Source organism: Lineus longissimus, chromosome 14, assembly GCF_910592395.1.
Source record: "Lineus longissimus chromosome 14, tnLinLong1.2, whole genome shotgun sequence".
NCBI lineage: Eukaryota > Metazoa > Nemertea > Pilidiophora > Heteronemertea > Lineidae > Lineus > Lineus longissimus.
In genome coordinates this window covers 121,261-138,389 of record NC_088321.1, presented here as the reverse complement: position 1 = coordinate 138,389, position 17,129 = coordinate 121,261, and the positions used below count along the sequence as shown (strand labels likewise).

The 17,129-nt window shown below is 43.6% G+C and overlaps 2 protein-coding genes across 6 annotated transcripts; one reads left to right on the top strand and one right to left on the bottom strand.

Annotated features, from left to right (window-relative positions):
• The first annotated feature begins 113 nt into the window (after window positions 1-113).
• LOC135498644 (signal peptide peptidase-like 2B) lies at window positions 114-9,895 on the top strand. The gene is made up of 14 exons (XM_064789024.1): window positions 114-290; window positions 926-1,045; window positions 1,385-1,564; window positions 2,926-3,018; window positions 3,705-3,844; window positions 4,161-4,330; window positions 4,564-4,660; window positions 5,526-5,639; window positions 6,746-6,827; window positions 7,240-7,314; window positions 7,631-7,790; window positions 7,871-7,951; window positions 8,665-8,819; window positions 9,027-9,895. The coding sequence occupies exons 1-14, from the start codon at window positions 207-209 to the stop codon at window positions 9,201-9,203; spliced, it is 1,728 nt and encodes a 575-aa protein (XP_064645094.1). The 5' UTR covers window positions 114-206; the 3' UTR covers window positions 9,204-9,895.
• Window positions 9,896-10,374: 479 nt separating this feature from the next.
• LOC135498645 (tudor and KH domain-containing protein-like) lies at window positions 10,375-16,986 on the bottom strand. Of its 5 annotated transcripts, none has more exons than XM_064789026.1 (11): window positions 16,921-16,985; window positions 16,304-16,408; window positions 15,805-15,920; window positions 15,416-15,623; window positions 15,001-15,258; window positions 14,522-14,706; window positions 14,011-14,186; window positions 13,563-13,779; window positions 13,090-13,246; window positions 11,752-11,771; window positions 10,375-11,025 (listed from the first exon to the last, which is right to left on the bottom strand). In XM_064789026.1, exons 2-11 carry the CDS (start codon window positions 16,398-16,400, stop codon window positions 10,951-10,953), a joined length of 1,509 nt encoding a protein of 502 aa, XP_064645096.1. In that variant the 5' UTR covers window positions 16,401-16,408; window positions 16,921-16,985; the 3' UTR covers window positions 10,375-10,950. The 5 variants fall into 5 exon arrangements, with proteins under 5 accessions (XP_064645096.1, XP_064645098.1, XP_064645095.1 ...); XM_064789028.1 differs by having other exon boundaries at window positions 13,127-13,246; XM_064789025.1 differs by having other exon boundaries at window positions 10,375-11,771; window positions 16,921-16,986.
• Window positions 16,987-17,129: the final 143 nt, after the last annotated feature.

The window sequence follows — 17,129 nt, the reverse complement described above, 5'->3', positions numbered from 1 at the left end:
TTTGTCATATTATTTGTGATAATGTTTTCTTCGCATCACGTGACCTGCAATCACACTCGCATCTTTGGGTGATTTCTCGAATCGAGACCAATTCGCTAATGGTACTTCAGTCAGTCGATAGATAAAGAATCACGAAATCATAAAGGAAGAAGGAAGTTGAAAAACATCATAAATTCATCGTTTTCTTGGCATAATACGCTCATCAAATGAATATATTTTGTGACTTATTTACAATGAAGAGATTCTCGAATAGTTTGTCGTTGTTTGTGTGTGTTTCATTTATCTCTATGGTAAGAATTTTATCCGAATTTTACTTCATGTAGGCCTACTAGTTACTTGGGCCTAAAGTGCGACTAAGTTTAAAGTTAAGTACTCACGTGACACTTGCACACTGTCACTGGCACTGCAGCAAGCTTTCTGCAAAGTGCATGAACACTGCATGTAAAAGGAATAACAACTCAGGTCAGGTGAAATCAAAGTAAACTCGGTTCAAATCTAAGACCAAGTACTCACTTCCGCGATTACTGCAAAGGTAAAAGTCTTTTCCCTGATGTCGTGGACGGTCCGTTACGATGCCCGTGATTCTTACTCTTGGGATTCGCAGCAGGTGTTACTGTTACCCAGCCCTTGATTCCTATCTCGATTCCTGTCCTGGAGCTAGACTATGCTGTCAAAGATGAGTAGCCCTCCCGTATCTCCACAGGAGCGTGAAGGTTAGGTCAAATTACCGACATCCAATAAATGCTCGTACAAATTTTTGCTCACAGGAGAAGAAAAAAGTACCTTCTGCATTTCTTCGATGTGGGTTTTGACTTAAACTTCACACTCCTGTGTTTATTTCATCACCAAAGGGAACTCGAACCTCAGCGTTGACAGGTGTTTCCATTCCATTCCATGATTTCTTTCAAATCCAATTTTCTTCCAGGTCTCGTGTGACTATGGGATATTGTTGGCAAGCGTGAAGTATAATGACTCGGCTGGCCACAAGTTCTGTTTGGCGTACAACCCAAGCTTTCAGGACCTACCAACCAATCAGGAAGAAGCAGTAAGTGTCCTCCGTCTCTGGATGCTCTGGTTGAGACACGACAGAGCAAGACCCAGACCCGTCCAAAGACTGACAGACCAGGCATGCTCCTCTCAACCTTGTATGCCAGAAAATTCTTTGAAATATACCAGGAATTTAGAAAATAAAGTACATTAGAACCGCTCTATTACGGACACCCTCAGGACTGACAAGTGCTGTCCTTAATAGAGAAATGTCCTGATTAGAGAGGTCAAATTCAAAGGGTACCGCCAATTAGGACCGAAACTAGTGTCCTTGATAGAGAGGTGTCCGCAGTGCCTCCCCCCATGGTACTTAATCAATACTGTGCTTACTTTTCAGCCTGTCCACAAAATGGCCGACCTCATGTCAAGTTTTGGCTGTGAGGCATCCTCGATATCTGTGCAGCTCGAGGACAAAGTGGTCGTTGTGAAGCGAGGCAATTGTTCATTCTCTGACAAAGCATACAATGTTTACAATGACAATGCGACGGCGATGATTGTCATCAACATGAATGGAACGGTAAGAAAAAGACACGCGAGAATTGTCTTGGTGATGAACTTCCTGGTTGGTTTCTTAAAGGACCAACTTGGGCGTGGTATTCACCTGGTCAGGAGGATAATGACTCTGCTAAGAAAATCCCACACCCAAGTTGTCCCTTTCTTAGCTGTTTCATGTTAGAGGTTGTTAGAGTTGAGTGAAAAAGAAGAGAAGTTTGTATGACTGTGGTTTTCACACTAAGTTGGTTACCTTTGGACAAGGTCTTCTGGAAATAATTCAAATTTAAAGTGTTACTAGTTGCCCATCTGGAATGAATATGTCATCGAATGTCATTCCTGTGTCCAACATCATTTTAAAGGTCATTGTATACACAATCAGCTTGTGTGTCACTGTCTGTGTGTAGCTCTGTATCTGGTCATTGTATACACAATCAGCTTGTGTGTCACTGTCTGTGTGTAGCTCTGTATCTGGTCATTGTATACACAATTAGCTTGTGTGTCACTGTCTGTGTGTAGCTCTGTATCTGGTCGTTGTATACACAATTAGCTTGTGTGTCACTGTCTGTGTGTAGCTCTGTATCTGGTCGTTGTATACACAATTAGCTTGTGTGTCACTGTCTGTGTGTAGCTCTGTATCTGGTCGTTGTATACACAATTAGCTTGTGTGTCACTGTCTGTGTGTAGCTCTGTATCTGGTCATTGTATACACAATCAGCTTGTGTGTCACTGTCTGTGTGTAGCTCTGTATCTGGTCATTGTATACACAATCAGCTTGTGTGTCACTGTCTGTGTGTAGCTCTGTATCTGGTCATTGTATACACAATCAGCTTGTGTGTCACTGTCTGTGTGTAGCTCTGTATCTGGTCATTGTATACACAATCAGCTTGTGTGTCACTGTCTGTGTGTAGCTCTGTATCTGGTCATTGTATACACAATCAGCTTGTGTGTCACTGTCTGTGTGTAGCTCTGTATCTGGTCATTGTATACACAATTAGCTTGTGTGTCACTGTCTGTGTGTAGCTCTGTATCTGGTCATTGTATACACAATCAGCTTGTGTGTCACTGTCTGTGTGTAGCTCTGTATCTGGTCATTGTATACACAATCAGCTTGTGTGTCACTGTCTGTGTGTAGCTCTGTATCTGGTCATTGTGTACACAATCAGCGTGTGTGTCACTGTCTGTGTGTAGCTCTGTATCTGGTCATTGTATACACAATCAGCTTGTGTGTCACTGTCTGTGTGTAGCTCTGTATCTGGTCATTGTATACACAATCAGCTTGTGTGTCACTGTCTGTGTGTCGCTCTCTATCTGAACCCCAGAGTTTCAACAGAGCAGGTGACCATTTGGCTTTGGATAAACGTGTTTAATATCTCCCCATTTTAGGTATTTCCTCCTGGAGCGACAAATCTCTCTGATTACGCGAACATCAACATGACTGTTGCAATGATAACTAAGGAAGATTACGACCAATTAAAGGTAATATTCCTTGCTCATAATGCCCATTCTTCCCCAGGGTCGTTCAGGGGGTTGAAATTAAGCCTCAACTTTTGTACAAGACTTTCCACGGCGTGTTCTTGTGGGCATTCGTTGCATGCCACCATGGTTGGGCGCCAGTTTGTGTTGTCTTACTATGTCTTAGGCAGGAAGGCAGATACTTGTACAGGGTTAAGGTCAGAGGAATTGAAGTAAAGCGACTTGCCTAGGGCATGTAGGGTCACATTAAAATGTTCTCATCATCATTGGTATACGGCATAAGCTACATGTACATGTAAACTCTGTATTTTTTTACAGCATAAGCTACATGTACATGTAAACTCTGTATTTTTTACAGCATAAGCTACATGTACATGTAAACTCTGTATTTTTTTACAGCATAAGCTACATGTACATGTAAAGTCTCTGTATTTTTTACAGCATTAGCTACATGTACATGTAAAGTCTCTGTATTTTTTACAGCATAAGCTACATGTACATGTAAACTCGGTGTATTTTTTACAGCATAAGCTACATGTACATGTAAACTCTGTATTTTTTTACAGCATAAGCTACATGTACATGTAAAGTCTCTGTATTTTTTACAGCATAAGCTACATGTACATGTAAAGTCTCTGTATTTTTTACAGCATAAGCTACATGTACATGTAAACTCTGTATTTTTTCAGTCACTTGGGCCAGACTTGAACCTGCAGTTATTCCAAGCAACAGCCAGTCGTGTTGATTATAACCTGATTCTCATCTGGATAATGGCGGTGTTTACAATCTTCATCGGAGCATATTGGGCGGGAGTCAACAAACATCAACAGTATGTTAGGGTTTGTGAACTCGGAAAAGTTTGGGTTGATGATGAAAATCATTTATCATTAGAAAAACCTTGTAATGATATTTCTTACATGACTTTAGCCACAGAATTCTCCTCCCCATAGACCTGGAGTTTGACCTTGACCTTAAAGTTTGAAGTATTATGATATTTTTGATGTCATTGCAACCTGACGATAGCGGTTTGAGCTGACTGCCTGAATGCGTAAACATATTCTGATTTCATCTTTAAGATATTGTGCTGAAGCTGAACTGTCAATGTGTGTTCTCGTCAGTCACCACTCTCATGTTCAACCTTCCAGATATCTAAAGAACAAGTTGACGGCTGGTATGCCGCGCCGAGATGAAGAAGAGGGACCGGACACCTCTGAGGAAGTGGAAACACTGGATGTCAGTCCACTGGCTGTCATATTCTTTGTCATCTTGATTATCGGCATGCTGTTGGCACTTTATTTCTTTTATGATTATTTGGGTAAGAAACTTGTAATAGGTTTACTGAAGGTGCCGTCCAAAAGTGCTTATTTGAGACCTTGCCGATGAATGGTCATGTCAATAGGTTTATAAATGGTTCTACAGAACATGGTCATCGAGAGATACAGTGGAACACGACCACTCATGGGACCGAGGTTGAATGGTCGCGTTACCAGGGTGGTCGCATTAGTGACGTTGAAAATCAAAATGGATATCATCACTTTGTTGTTTCAGTGTACGCAGTGATTGGGCTCTTCTGTCTGGCCTCTTGCATTGCTCTCCATGGCTGCTTGAAGCCCGTGGTGGCCAAGATTCCTATCTGTACAAAACAGTGAGTATCCCTACACCAATCACCTACACCAACCCCTCCCTCAACTGCTTGAAGCCCGTGGTGGCCAAGATTCCTATCTGTACAAAACAGTGAGTATCCCTACACCAATCACCTACACCAACCCCTCCCTCAACTGCTTGAAGCCCGTGGTGGCCAAGATTCCTATCTGTACAAAACAGTGAGTATCCCTACACCAATCACCTACACCAACCCCTCCCTCAACTGCTTGAAGCCTGTGGTGGCCAAGATTCCTATCTGTACAAAACAGTGAGTATCCCTACACCAATCACCTACACCAACCCCTCCCTCAACTGCTTGAAGCCTGTGGTGGCCAAGATTCCTATCTGTAAAAAACAGTGAATATCCCTACACCAATCGCCTACACCAACCCCTCCCTCAACTGCTTGAAGCCCGTGGTGGCCAAGATTCCTATCTGTACAAAACAGTGAGTATCCCTACACCAATCACCTACACCAACCCCTCCCTCAACTGCTTGAAGCCCGTGGTGGCCAAGATTCCTATCTGTACAAAACAGTGAGTATCCCTACACCAATCGCCTACACCAACCCCTCCCTCAACTGCTTGAAGCCCGTGGTGGCCAAGATTCCTATCTGTACAAAACAGTGAGTATCCCTACACCAATCACCTACACCAACCCCTCCCTTCATCTTGGGCATGGCTGCCTGAAACCGTTGGTGAGCAAGATAACCTAGTCATTTCCTATAAATTGACTCAGAAAGTCAGTTGAAAATGTTCAGGAGTTATTGAACAGTAGAACCTCTCTATTAAGGACACCCTCGAGATTGACAAGTGCTGTCTTTAATAGAGAGGTGTCCTGATTAGAGAGGTCAATTGTATTTTTCAGGTTGCCTCCTAACAAGATCCCAATTCTCTCATCTCGTCCTGAGATCAGGAACATTGTGCTGTTCTTCTGCTGTTCTGCTGTTGTGATCTGGTGGGCGATCGAGAGGAAGGCCGGGTGAGTACATGAGGTATAAGTGATCTGGTGGGCGATCGAGAGGAAGGCCGGGTGAGTACATGAGGTATAAGTGATCTGGTGGGCGATCGAGAGGAAGGCCGGGTGAGTACATGAGGTATAAGTGAGGTGGTGGGCGATCGAGAGGAAGGCCGGGTGAGTACATGAGGCATAAGTGAGGTGGTGGGCGATCGAGAGGAAGGCCGGGTGAGTACATGAGGCATAAGTGAGGTGGTGGGCGATCGAGAGGAAGGCCGGGTGAGTACATGAGGCATAAGTGATCTGGTGGGCGATCGAGAGGAAGGCCGGGTGAGTACATGAGGCATAAGTGATCTGGTGGGCGATCGAGAGGAAGGCCGGGTGAGTACATGAGGCATAAGTGATCTGGTGGGCGATCGAGAGGAAGGCCGGGTGAGTACATGAGGCATAAGTGAGGTGGTGGGCAATCGAGAGGAAGGCCGGGTGAGTACATGAGGTATAAGTGATCTGGTGGGCGATCGAGAGGAAGGCCGGGTGAGTACATGAGGCATAAGTGAGGTGCCACCTAGGGTATGTGAAAAAGCTGGACTGCTGGAATCACTGGATTGTAACTCGTGAATCACCACTGCCTGGAATGGATGATATCCATGTGTATAGAGATTGGTGCCTTATCCCTTGCACTTGTACTGAGCAGAGGCATTCAAACATGTCAAAGGAGTACGATGTAGGCCTATGTATTAACATCGTATGCGCATCCTCAGCTGCAGTAGCTGACACTGCATGGTGAACTGTAGTGTAGGCCTACCAGTAGGCCTATCGTTTAGTTGCAATACTCAGCCTCGTGCTGCTCTAGCTAGCACTGCATGGTGTACTGTAGTGTAGGCCTATCCCTGTGATTTGGGCATTTGCAATCCATCAAGGTGGTGGTGATCATGAGGCACAATCCAGGTAATCCAGCCTTCCAATGATCCAGCTTTTTCATATACCCTGCCTATATAGCTCAGTGGCAGTAGTAGGTGGCAGTAGGTGGCACTACTTTTACACTGTTTTTGTTGGTTATGTGTGCTTTGCTTTCTTGGAAGATATTTTTGTGTTGCTATGGTGATGATCTCCAACCTTTGACCTTTCAGATATGCCTGGGTGCTGCAGGATTTCCTTGGGATAGTATTCTGTGTCCACATGATGAAGACAATCCGACTTCCCAACCTGAAGGTTCGTAGCAAAATAGGTTTAAACATCTTAGAAGCAAACATTACTGCCAATAGAACTCCTATAAAGAGAGGTACCCAATTGATCAAAGCCACCAGCCGTCTGCCATCTTGGTTGCCTGGTAGATAATACAACAATGTGTACATTGCTGTGTACATTGCTGTGTACATTGCTGTGTACATTGCTGTGTACATTGCTGTGTACATTGCTGTGGATATATCTCAGCATGTTTGTGTCTAGTTTCAACCAGGTCTCTGTTGAAAACCAGGGCAACCATGAAAGCAGACGGCTGATGAATTCAATCATACTCCCATTTTCCTCATGCAGGAGAAGAGTCAGTTCTTGAATGTGGCACACGATAAGATTGAACAAGAAGCTTGGTGGAAACGTTCAAACTGTGTTTGTTTCTTTTCAGGCGTGTACCATCCTCCTCTTGTTGCTGTTCGTTTATGATATCTTCTTCGTCTTCATCACGCCTCTGATCACCAAGGTAGGTCACATGAGAAGCTGCGGGATTTGATATGTACTTCTTGACAAAGGACTTCTGTCCTAATGTTGTAAAAGGTTAACACTCAGCGTCTGTGACCTCAAACGAAGGCCTGATGAGTCATGTTAGTTGGTAATAGTGCCATTTTACATACAAGCCTAAGTTTCTGAGGTGCTTGGGTGCTCCTCCATATCAACAATCTCTAATACTCCCTTGATGTGTTGTACCTTCAGGGCAAGCAGAGTATCATGGTTCAGGTGGCCACTGGCTCTTCCATATCAACAATCTCTAATACTCCCTTGATGTGTTGTACCTTCAGGGCAAGCAGAGTATCATGGTTCAGGTGGCAACCGGCCAGGGCAGCACGACGGGAGAACAGCTCCCCATGGTGTTGAAGGTACCGCGCTTCATCAAGACCGATATTGCTCTTTGCCATATTCCTTACTCTCTGCTGGGATTTGGAGATGTCCTCGTACCTGGTAAGTCGTGGATGCCGTAAATGACTTGACCATGCAGCCCCATGAATGAACCATGGTATAATCTAATCTCTTTATTCCAGGTCTCCTCATCTCCTACATCCATGGCTTTGATCTCAGAGTGCAGAGCAGATGTCGCATTTACTTCATGGCGACTCTTGTTGGTAAGTCTGTCTCCCGTTGGTAAGTCTGTCCAGTGAATAATGTTATTAATTGGGACAAACTCAGCAAGGAATGGTGCCTCCAATATTCAACCCCGACCCAGGCAACTTCTCTAACCATCTTTCAACTTGAACAAAGGCTCACAGTAGCTTTTGGCATTGTCTGAAGTCAGCTTAGGCCTATAGAAGTGTTCGAGTGTGCGTTGTTCTTTTGTTTTGGATCTGATTTGTCAGGTATCTGAGGCCTATTGTATGCAGATAGCAGGACATGGTGTACAATGTAAGACCTATTGTATGCAGGTAGCAGGACATGGTGTACAATGTAAGACCTATTGTATGCAGATAGCAGGACATGGTGTACAATGTAAGACCTATTGTATGCAGGTAGCAGGACATGGTGTACAATGTAAGACCTATTGTATGCAGATAGCAGGACATGGTGTACAATGTAAGACCTATTGTATGCAGGTAGCAGGACATGGTGTACAATGTAAGGCCTATTGTATGCAGATAGCAGGACATGGTGTACAATGTAAGGCCTATTGTATGCAGGTAGCAGGACATGGTGTACAATGTAAGGCCTATTGTATGCAGGTAGCAGGACATGGTGTACAATGTAAGCGTATTAATGTATGTCTTCATGATAGACAGAGACTCAAGAGTCTGCCTGCACACTTCACTCACAGCTCATGTTGTATCAATGGTTATGTTTTCAGCATATGGTCTCGGGCTCCTGGTGACGTTCTGTGCGCTCATATTTATGGAGATTGGCCAACCTGCCCTTCTCTACCTCGTCCCCTTCACCTTAATCACAGTGTTCAGCATCAGCATATATCGGAGAGAATTCAGATTGATATGGAAAGGTGAAGCGGTGAGTGCTTATAACCTACAGAGACCATAGCGTGTATTGGACCAGCCAAATCTACAAAGCGTTATAGTCGCCTCACATAACAGCTGAATTCAAAACAAGGCTCCACTGGTGCATGGTACAGTTACACTGTAGAGCGCAGTTCATTCTAAATCCAGGTGTTTCAAAATTGGTGATCAACATATTTTGAAATTGTTCTTTTGTTTCCAGGTCATCAGAAAATCTAAGGATAAAGACTTGGACACAGCTGACAATACAATAAATAACGATGTACCGATAGTAGTCGTGACAACCAATGGAATCACAGCATCTATGAACAACCGACGGCCTAGTCCAAGCAGCGATGGGGAACCAGAAAATGTCAGATTGTTGAGTGACAGTACATAAACTACCTGAATTTAAAATGGACTTGCCCAGTCTCTCTCAAAGTCACTCACTTGGGTCATACTCATCTTGTTTGAAAGGGTGACAGTGAGATGGAATTACCTGAAATCTAAAATGGTCTTTCCCAGTCTCCATGTAAACTACTTACTTGGGTCATGCTCATTTTGTTTGAAGGGTGTAAGCAACATTGAGCTTTAATGCAGTTTCCATGGTTTCAGGTGGGTATTCTTAGGCCTGTTCAATAATGGGTCACCTGAAGTCATGGAAACGTTATACAGACCTTTTCTATAGCGAGAGGTCGGTATTTTTCAGGATTCTGGAGTAAACCAGAAAATAGCTGTGATGAGATCGACAGCCATATTTTTATATTTTTATTCAGGATGGGCAGAAGACAGCGGCCAATAGGGCCAAGGTCGTCTGTTGGGATTTGGGATGAGGCATTTTCTATATCGGGACGCGAGGAAGGTCTGCCCTTTTCTTCCTCAATAGTCATTATGTGCTTCTGTGTTTTCCCACGGCGGAATCACTAAGCGAATATGTTTCTTGTGGTATGATGATAAGTTGATGTGCAGTGTACTCGAGATGTAATGTACAGTGTACTCGAGATGTAATGTACAGTGTACTCGAGATGTAATGTACAGTGTACTCGAGATGTAATGCACCTACATGTAAATCTATTTATATTGGATTTATTTATATTTGAGTTGTTGTATGCTGTGGTCAAGGGAGAACTTAAACAGTGAACACATGGTTATAGTGAATTGTTCTTCTAAAGCACATCACAATGAAATGCATTGAAATTTCATAATCTGTGGAATTAATGTTCAAATTTTCCACAAGGGCCAGGAGTGTTCCCGTTCTCTGTAGTGGCCAGAGAGAAAGAACTGTATTCACTTGCTGGGGGTAAACATTCATGATATTGAACATCAGGGGACCAGATTTTCCTTTCTTTTATCCAAGTTTAGTTTTATACAGTAACATGACCACTCATGGGACCGAGGTTAAATGGTCGCGTTAGTGAAGTTGAAAATCCGGGGACAAAATACATGATTAGGTTTTTCCCGCCAAAATTGTTGAACAGATTTACAAGTTCAAAATTCTGAAAAAAATTGAGTTGAGTTGGCTTTCAAATGTCCAATGATCCAAAATGAAATGAAAAATATTAACTCGAATGTAAAAACAATGCGCTTTATTTGATATCAAATGACATATCTACATATTTAACAAAAAGATCTGTACTGCAGTGAGCATAGCTTCCCTCACCTTTAATAGCAAACAGGCCTACTGGAATCACACAGTGAAATGGCCGGCCCCAAATGAGTTGATGCTTGGATACAAACATTCTTTATGAAACAAGACTTATTTGGTCTCGCTCAATTGCCTCTGATCCCACTGCACACTCACACAATGTCTCATTCCACCCTGGCAACATGCGGCAGTTGGCCTCGTTTTATAAATGTAACTCATTCCTGAATGAATCACTCTCTGTTCTGAGAAACATCAGGCTATCCATGGTCACGTGTTGGTTTCCAAACGTCCGCTGAACATCAGGCTATCCATGGTCACGTGTTGGTTTCCAAACGTCCGCTAAACATCAGGCTATCCATGGTCACGTGTTGGTTTCCAAACGTCCGCTAAACATCAGGCTATCCATGGTCACGTGTTGGTTTCCAAACGTCCGCTAAACATGAAGATATCCATGGTCACGTGTTGGTTTCCAAACGTCCGCTAAACATGAAGATATCCATGGTCACGTGTCAATCTCAAGGCGTCCGAAATCCATGACCTGCTGTACGATCAATCGATCTTTATACCGCCCCTCATCCTTAAAATAGAAAGAAGAGAAAGTTTACATGTGGTCACTGTTTGCCTTCAGTATACAATGAGAGAACATGAGTGAGCTGACAATAGGTCAAGTGTCCCCAGGGCAGACCTCTCTATTAATTTGTAATGTAATGTTGAAGCCTGTGCTGTCAGAGAGAGGCATCCTCTTTATCCTATGAGAAGGTGTACTGACTGAGAGTTGAACCCATGACCTCAAGGGTGACAGGCACCGAGGTCAGATGAGCACATTGATACGAAGCAATCCCCTCATCAGGTGCAGAGGGGTCATGTGACCACATAGAACAACCAGTCCAGTTGATGAGTCAGTGGTTGAGGACATGCACTCTGTGCTCACGTTGATTATGTCGAGACGTTATTATGTACATGTGCTTGTTGGTGATTCTTCAATGGGGGATAAGGTAGAGTTGTTCATGGGGAATGATCACCAAGGTAGAGTAGGTCTGTATGCAGATATTTAGAAGCATTCACTTCTCCAGTCAAATGGAATGGGTTTGTGGGACTATCTGAATTATACCAGCAGAAAAATGCATCGTGAACAACACTTTGTTACTGATGCCGTCATCTCTTATGACAAAAACATCCATGTAGCATCGGTAAGGCAGCCCAACACCCTCTCCCATGTCATGCACCATACAACACTTTTCTGCAGGCATCCCGGGACAAAATCAAGGTTAGGCACCCAACCGAATCTAAATCTCAAACTTACACGGAATGCATGACGGTGACCTGCAAGTAATGGAGAGGTTACTACAGAAAACATACAACAATGGCTTGGCATTCAATCAAAGATTTAAACTTTAGGTGCAAAGAAACATCAACATTCCTGGAAGGAATGCAGCGTGTGGTGGCTTAACATCAACACAATAACATCTCGTAAAGACTTCGTCAACAGAGGTGCTGACCTCCCATTTCTGAGTCATCAGCTCATTGAAGAAGGTTTTGTTATGGATTCATGCTCATCTGACAGAGCTTATTAGATAAGGCAGACACGGTCCGTAGAGAGGTAATACAGGGTGTTGCTTTCTTTCTCATTGTAGAAGCAGAAACATCACTGTGATGAAGAATTGACCTTGAGACATTGAATTAGTCACCAAAGTTTCTGAGGTTCAATAACCAGCAATGAACAATTTCTTCTCTTTTCTCTGAAGGGACCTTACTTTACCATATCCAAGCCACACAACATATCACCAAGTGTACTGTCTTTAATCCATACTGGAGAAGACCCACAACCACCCAAAACCAACATCTTGCCAAATATAGAAAGTCCCCAATCTCAGGAAAGGTATTCACCATGGACATAGAGCTGATCCGCTGGGTCTAAAGTCCATGACAACCAGATACAATTCCCCCACTGATCATCACCAAAATAAAGCTTAAAGGAACATTCGAATGCCAAGATATCAACATAAACAAGAATGATGAAATGAAAACAGGACACTTAGAATGAAGCTTTATTAAAGCAAGGGAATGAATGAAGCCCAAGTAATCAAGCTAAGCTGGTTAGTCTGACAAGACAAGGACAGTTAGCCAGCAGACAGACAACACATGGTGGGCCAAGACAGGGTGAACGCGATGATAGCAGAATGAATCATCAGCGATGTAAATAACTCGAGGCCCACCTTCACGTTACAGTAACTGTTCAGAGCCTGACATCAACTCTGACATGGTTACAGTAACTGTTCAGAGCCTGACATCAACTCTGACATGGTTACAGTAACTGTTCAGAGCCTGACATCAACTCTGACATGGTTTGATAAGTTAGCATCGTCCTGGATCCTGTCCTGGATCCAGGACGATGTTATCATGGTACATCTCCATTGCCAAGCTTGGGACAAGAAATGCTTCCATCAATTTTTAGAATATGAAAACAATCAGCTGACATGAGTTGGAAAGCTCTCAAGCACATTCTGAGGCTACCCATCATCATTTTCTTTGTGGCAAATTCAGATTTGTTTTCTCAAAACGCAGTGTAATGATGTCCGGCCAGACTCTGACCAATCACTGTCCTCTAACTACAAGAAAAGCAGGCGTGGCAAGCACTCACTTTCAGCGGTACTGAAATCTACCGTGCTCGTTTCTACCTCTTCAGTGGCTCCCCCTGTGTCACCATTCTCAACTACAGTGGACGTATCAGCACTCTTGGCTGGTTCATCAAAGACGCCAAATCCCAAATCAACAAGTTTCTGTGCTATGTATACGTCCTGAAACAATCAAATATGAAAATGGTGACATTGTAATCAGCAGCTCCACCTGTGTCACATTTTTAAACTAGACTGGATGTATCTGATTTGTCCCAGCTCATCAGAGAGAGCAAATCGAGAATCTGTCCGCGTGCTGTGTTTACATCTTGATATCAACAAATAAGGAAGCAATTGAAAAGTGAAACAGATAGTAAACAAACACTGATTCAGGTTTCTTTCAATCAATGAGAGAACACCACCTATAGTCTTACCTCAGAACCACAACATTGATTCAGGTTTCTGTCAATCAATGAGAGAACGCCACCTATAATCTTACCTCAGAACCATTAGTGTCGACTAACTCCACACATGGTATAGAACCGTTTTTCGTCCCTTTAAAACTTTTTGTGCGTGCCATTAACGTTTTCCATTTTCCCGGTGCAGTGATCTCTTCAAATAAGTCTAACGATTCCTCTGACCATTGCTCGTCTCGAGAGGTCACATTGTCGAGGCAAACCTCGACTGCTTGGAAAGGAAGACTAAGAAAATCACTCCTGGAAAGAGAATAATTAGGTCAAAGCATCAACATTTACTGACATGCCCAATTATCCGAGAAGCTCACTTGTCTTATATTCTCAGATCGACCGCTATTGTAGCCCTACGTTATCATTCGGTGGCATAGTCGGTTACCTATTGATCAATACGATCACTGTTAGAGAGCTGTTCACCCAAATTTTATGATCATACCACATTTGTTTGAGTAAATCAGCTCGTCACAGACTCACCTTATTTGTCGTATTTTCTCCTTGTGAACGGTGCCAGTATCACCATAGTCCACATAGAACAAGTCTATGTCGTCACCCTCAGGTGTCTTAGTGATACGGGCGCGGTACCAGGAGCTGTCATATGGGAAGGGGGCAGCGACAATATCACCTTCGTTAAAGTGGATCACCTTGGCGTACTAGAATAAAGAAGAGGGTTAAAGTGGATCACCTTGGCGTACTAGAATCAAGAAGAGGGTTAAAGTGGATCACCTTGGCGTACTAGAATCAAGAAGAGGGTTAAAGTGGATCACCTTGGCGTACTAGAATCAAGAAGAGGGAATATGACAAGACACTGGAATTGAAAATAGCTCTGTGATGTCATTTTTCTTGACACGCATGCTAATGCTGAAACTCCACACATTTGGCACAATGTATTGGTTGAATGCTGGGCTCGAGACTAATTGGCTGTTGTTTTGAATTTGGGCAGTCTGTTTTTTTCGTCTAAAGCAATTTGCACAAAATCAAACCTGACCTGAATTGATTCGGGATCATCATAGAAAGTGGTCATAGTGTCTACGAGGCGGTCTAACCGCGCTGAGCTTGTCGTTAACAACTGCAACCAGAACTGTCCTGGATGCTCCATGGCCGAGACGTAGACTTCAATGTAATCTCCGTGGTCTGGCATACGCACTTGGTCTGGTGCATAAAGGCTTGCCTCTGAAAGCAGGAACAAGGTTGATATTAGTTCACTAAGTTGCTTTTAGCGTAGGCCTCGGTCTGAAATAGTCATTCTGGTGTGAACTGTTAAAACAGGAATGACATCACAGGCTGCAATACTCACAGTACACCTGACCGACGTCACCCTTTTGTGACCCGATTACTTGGGAAGTGTCCCAGAATGCTACCTGCTTTGATGAATTCATTCAGCAAATTAGTTCTACTTTGTCTGAACGTGGTTAACCGGTGATATTATACAGGAAAACGTCATCAGATAAGAGAGGCATGACATACCTTTAACAGGCTGTGCGTCTCCCCGCGGCCGGCCACGTTCCCGCCTATTTGCCATGATGACCGCATCCCTCGCCCGATCGTTATCTGCCTCGGCTATTTTCTCGTCGATCAAAGCCTTGGCAGTCTCAATCTGCTCCTGAGATCCTTTCAACTCAACTGGTGTCAACGTATTCGGCCCTCGATCGCCCCCAGAACGACTTATGTTAATCCGGCACTTTGATATCCGCATCATTTGACGGATATTTTCACCACCACGACCTAAAAAATTACCCCAAAACTTAAAATTACAATCTTTTCAATTCAGATAGGGCAAAAACATAGACGTTTGTGAGTGTAAGGCGGATACCGAGGGATAATGCCAGGTCAGCACTAATGGAGTTACAGAGTTCCTGTGCAAAGGGCGTAACCATCTCACCTATAATTTTCCCCAACATTCTCTGCGGCACATGGATTTCCTCGACCACCACATCCGGCTGTTCTGCGATGATTTTGCGTATTTTGAGTTCGGCATTTTGCGCAGATTCCATGTTCCCTCGGATGAGTACGATGCGGTCTGGGCCCTCCTCATCATTGTCGCCGTCTCGGTCACGGAAGTGAATCCTGGCGCCGGTCTCCTGTGCGACCTTAACAACAGATATCACAAGAGCTGAGAGACTGCCAAGGCGATTTACAGCACATGATCACAACAAAGGGAAAAGAGATGCTTTCATGTGATCACAGTTTTCGTGACTGGGAAATATGATGTATATGTTTTTTTTAAATTGCTTTATTTCATGACGATATTTCATCTTTATTCAATCATACCTGTTTGATCACACAACCCTGTCGTCCAATCACAGCTCCGACCACAGGACGGGGAACTTTCACCTCGATCACTGTCTGGCGGGAAGTAACGAAGGATTCAGAATCCACACCTTCATCTGAGAAAGGAGAACATAAACATATGTAAGATGAGAATACATGATATGTATGTACAGTGAAACCTCCCTTAGCGGACACCTCTCTATTAAGGACAACCTCTCAATTAAGGACACTAGGTTTGGTCCCAAATTGGTGGTTTCCATTCAATTTGACCTCTCTAATCAGGACACCACTCTATTAGCACTTGTCAGTCCCAGGGTGTCCTTAATAGAGAGGTTCCACTGTACACAACATAACAATACATGTAAGACAACATACCAAGGACAAAGTTATCAAAGAACAGGGAGCGATGTTCTTCTTGACTTCTCTAGACAACGCGTGTTTGGGTTCATTGAGAGGCCTGCATACTGTTTTAATTGAGTTTAGTTTTGGCGAAACTCACCATCGTCAGTGCTCCTCCACAAGAGATAGACCAGCAAAGCTGCCGTCGGTAGCGCCAGACCAAGCGCCACCTTCTGAGCTATCGATAAGACAACCATGGCTTGCTCTGGTTTGGTCAACAATCGGTAGAACGGTTAATTGAAAAGAAAATGTTTCAGCCAATCATTATCATATCATCGTCGGCTCATCGAACTATTCTATGTGAGTATGTCTAAATCTATAACTTGGACTTTGTAGCCTATTTTGTTACTTAGTAGCCTTCCTTATCTGCCTGCATTGTACTGTACATATTCCAACCTCCTCACTCAATATGAAGTTTAATTGAGATGACGTTTTTCTTTGGATAACCTGGCTAGTTGTAACTAATGCCCCCCCCCCCCCCCCCCACACACACACACACATCTCCAGGAACATCCGACATCAAAACTGTAGTGTAAAGGATACGGAAAGTGTAATACAAATTTATCTAATGCCGGACAATGATTTGGAAGCAGTGTTTCCACCAATGTTGTTCTTTAATACGCAAAACATTTGTACTCGCAGTTAGGAGGATTAGTTACTCTTAGAAAAGATCACAGTTCATACGAAAAATACTGAAGCGATTATGTCAAATGCTACCTTTGAAAGCTTAAATCCGAAAACCTGGGTAGACGACCTACAGTCGTTTCGCTCCTTGACCTCTTCGCCCCCACTGGTTTCGCTCCAAATCGTCGTCGGGGGCGAAACAAATTGCACCGCGCGCACTGCAGGTAATTGGTCAGGAAAATTGCACAGCAAACCCGTAGTGTAAATGTTCACAGTGAGAGAATTCTGCGCTGCGCTCGACT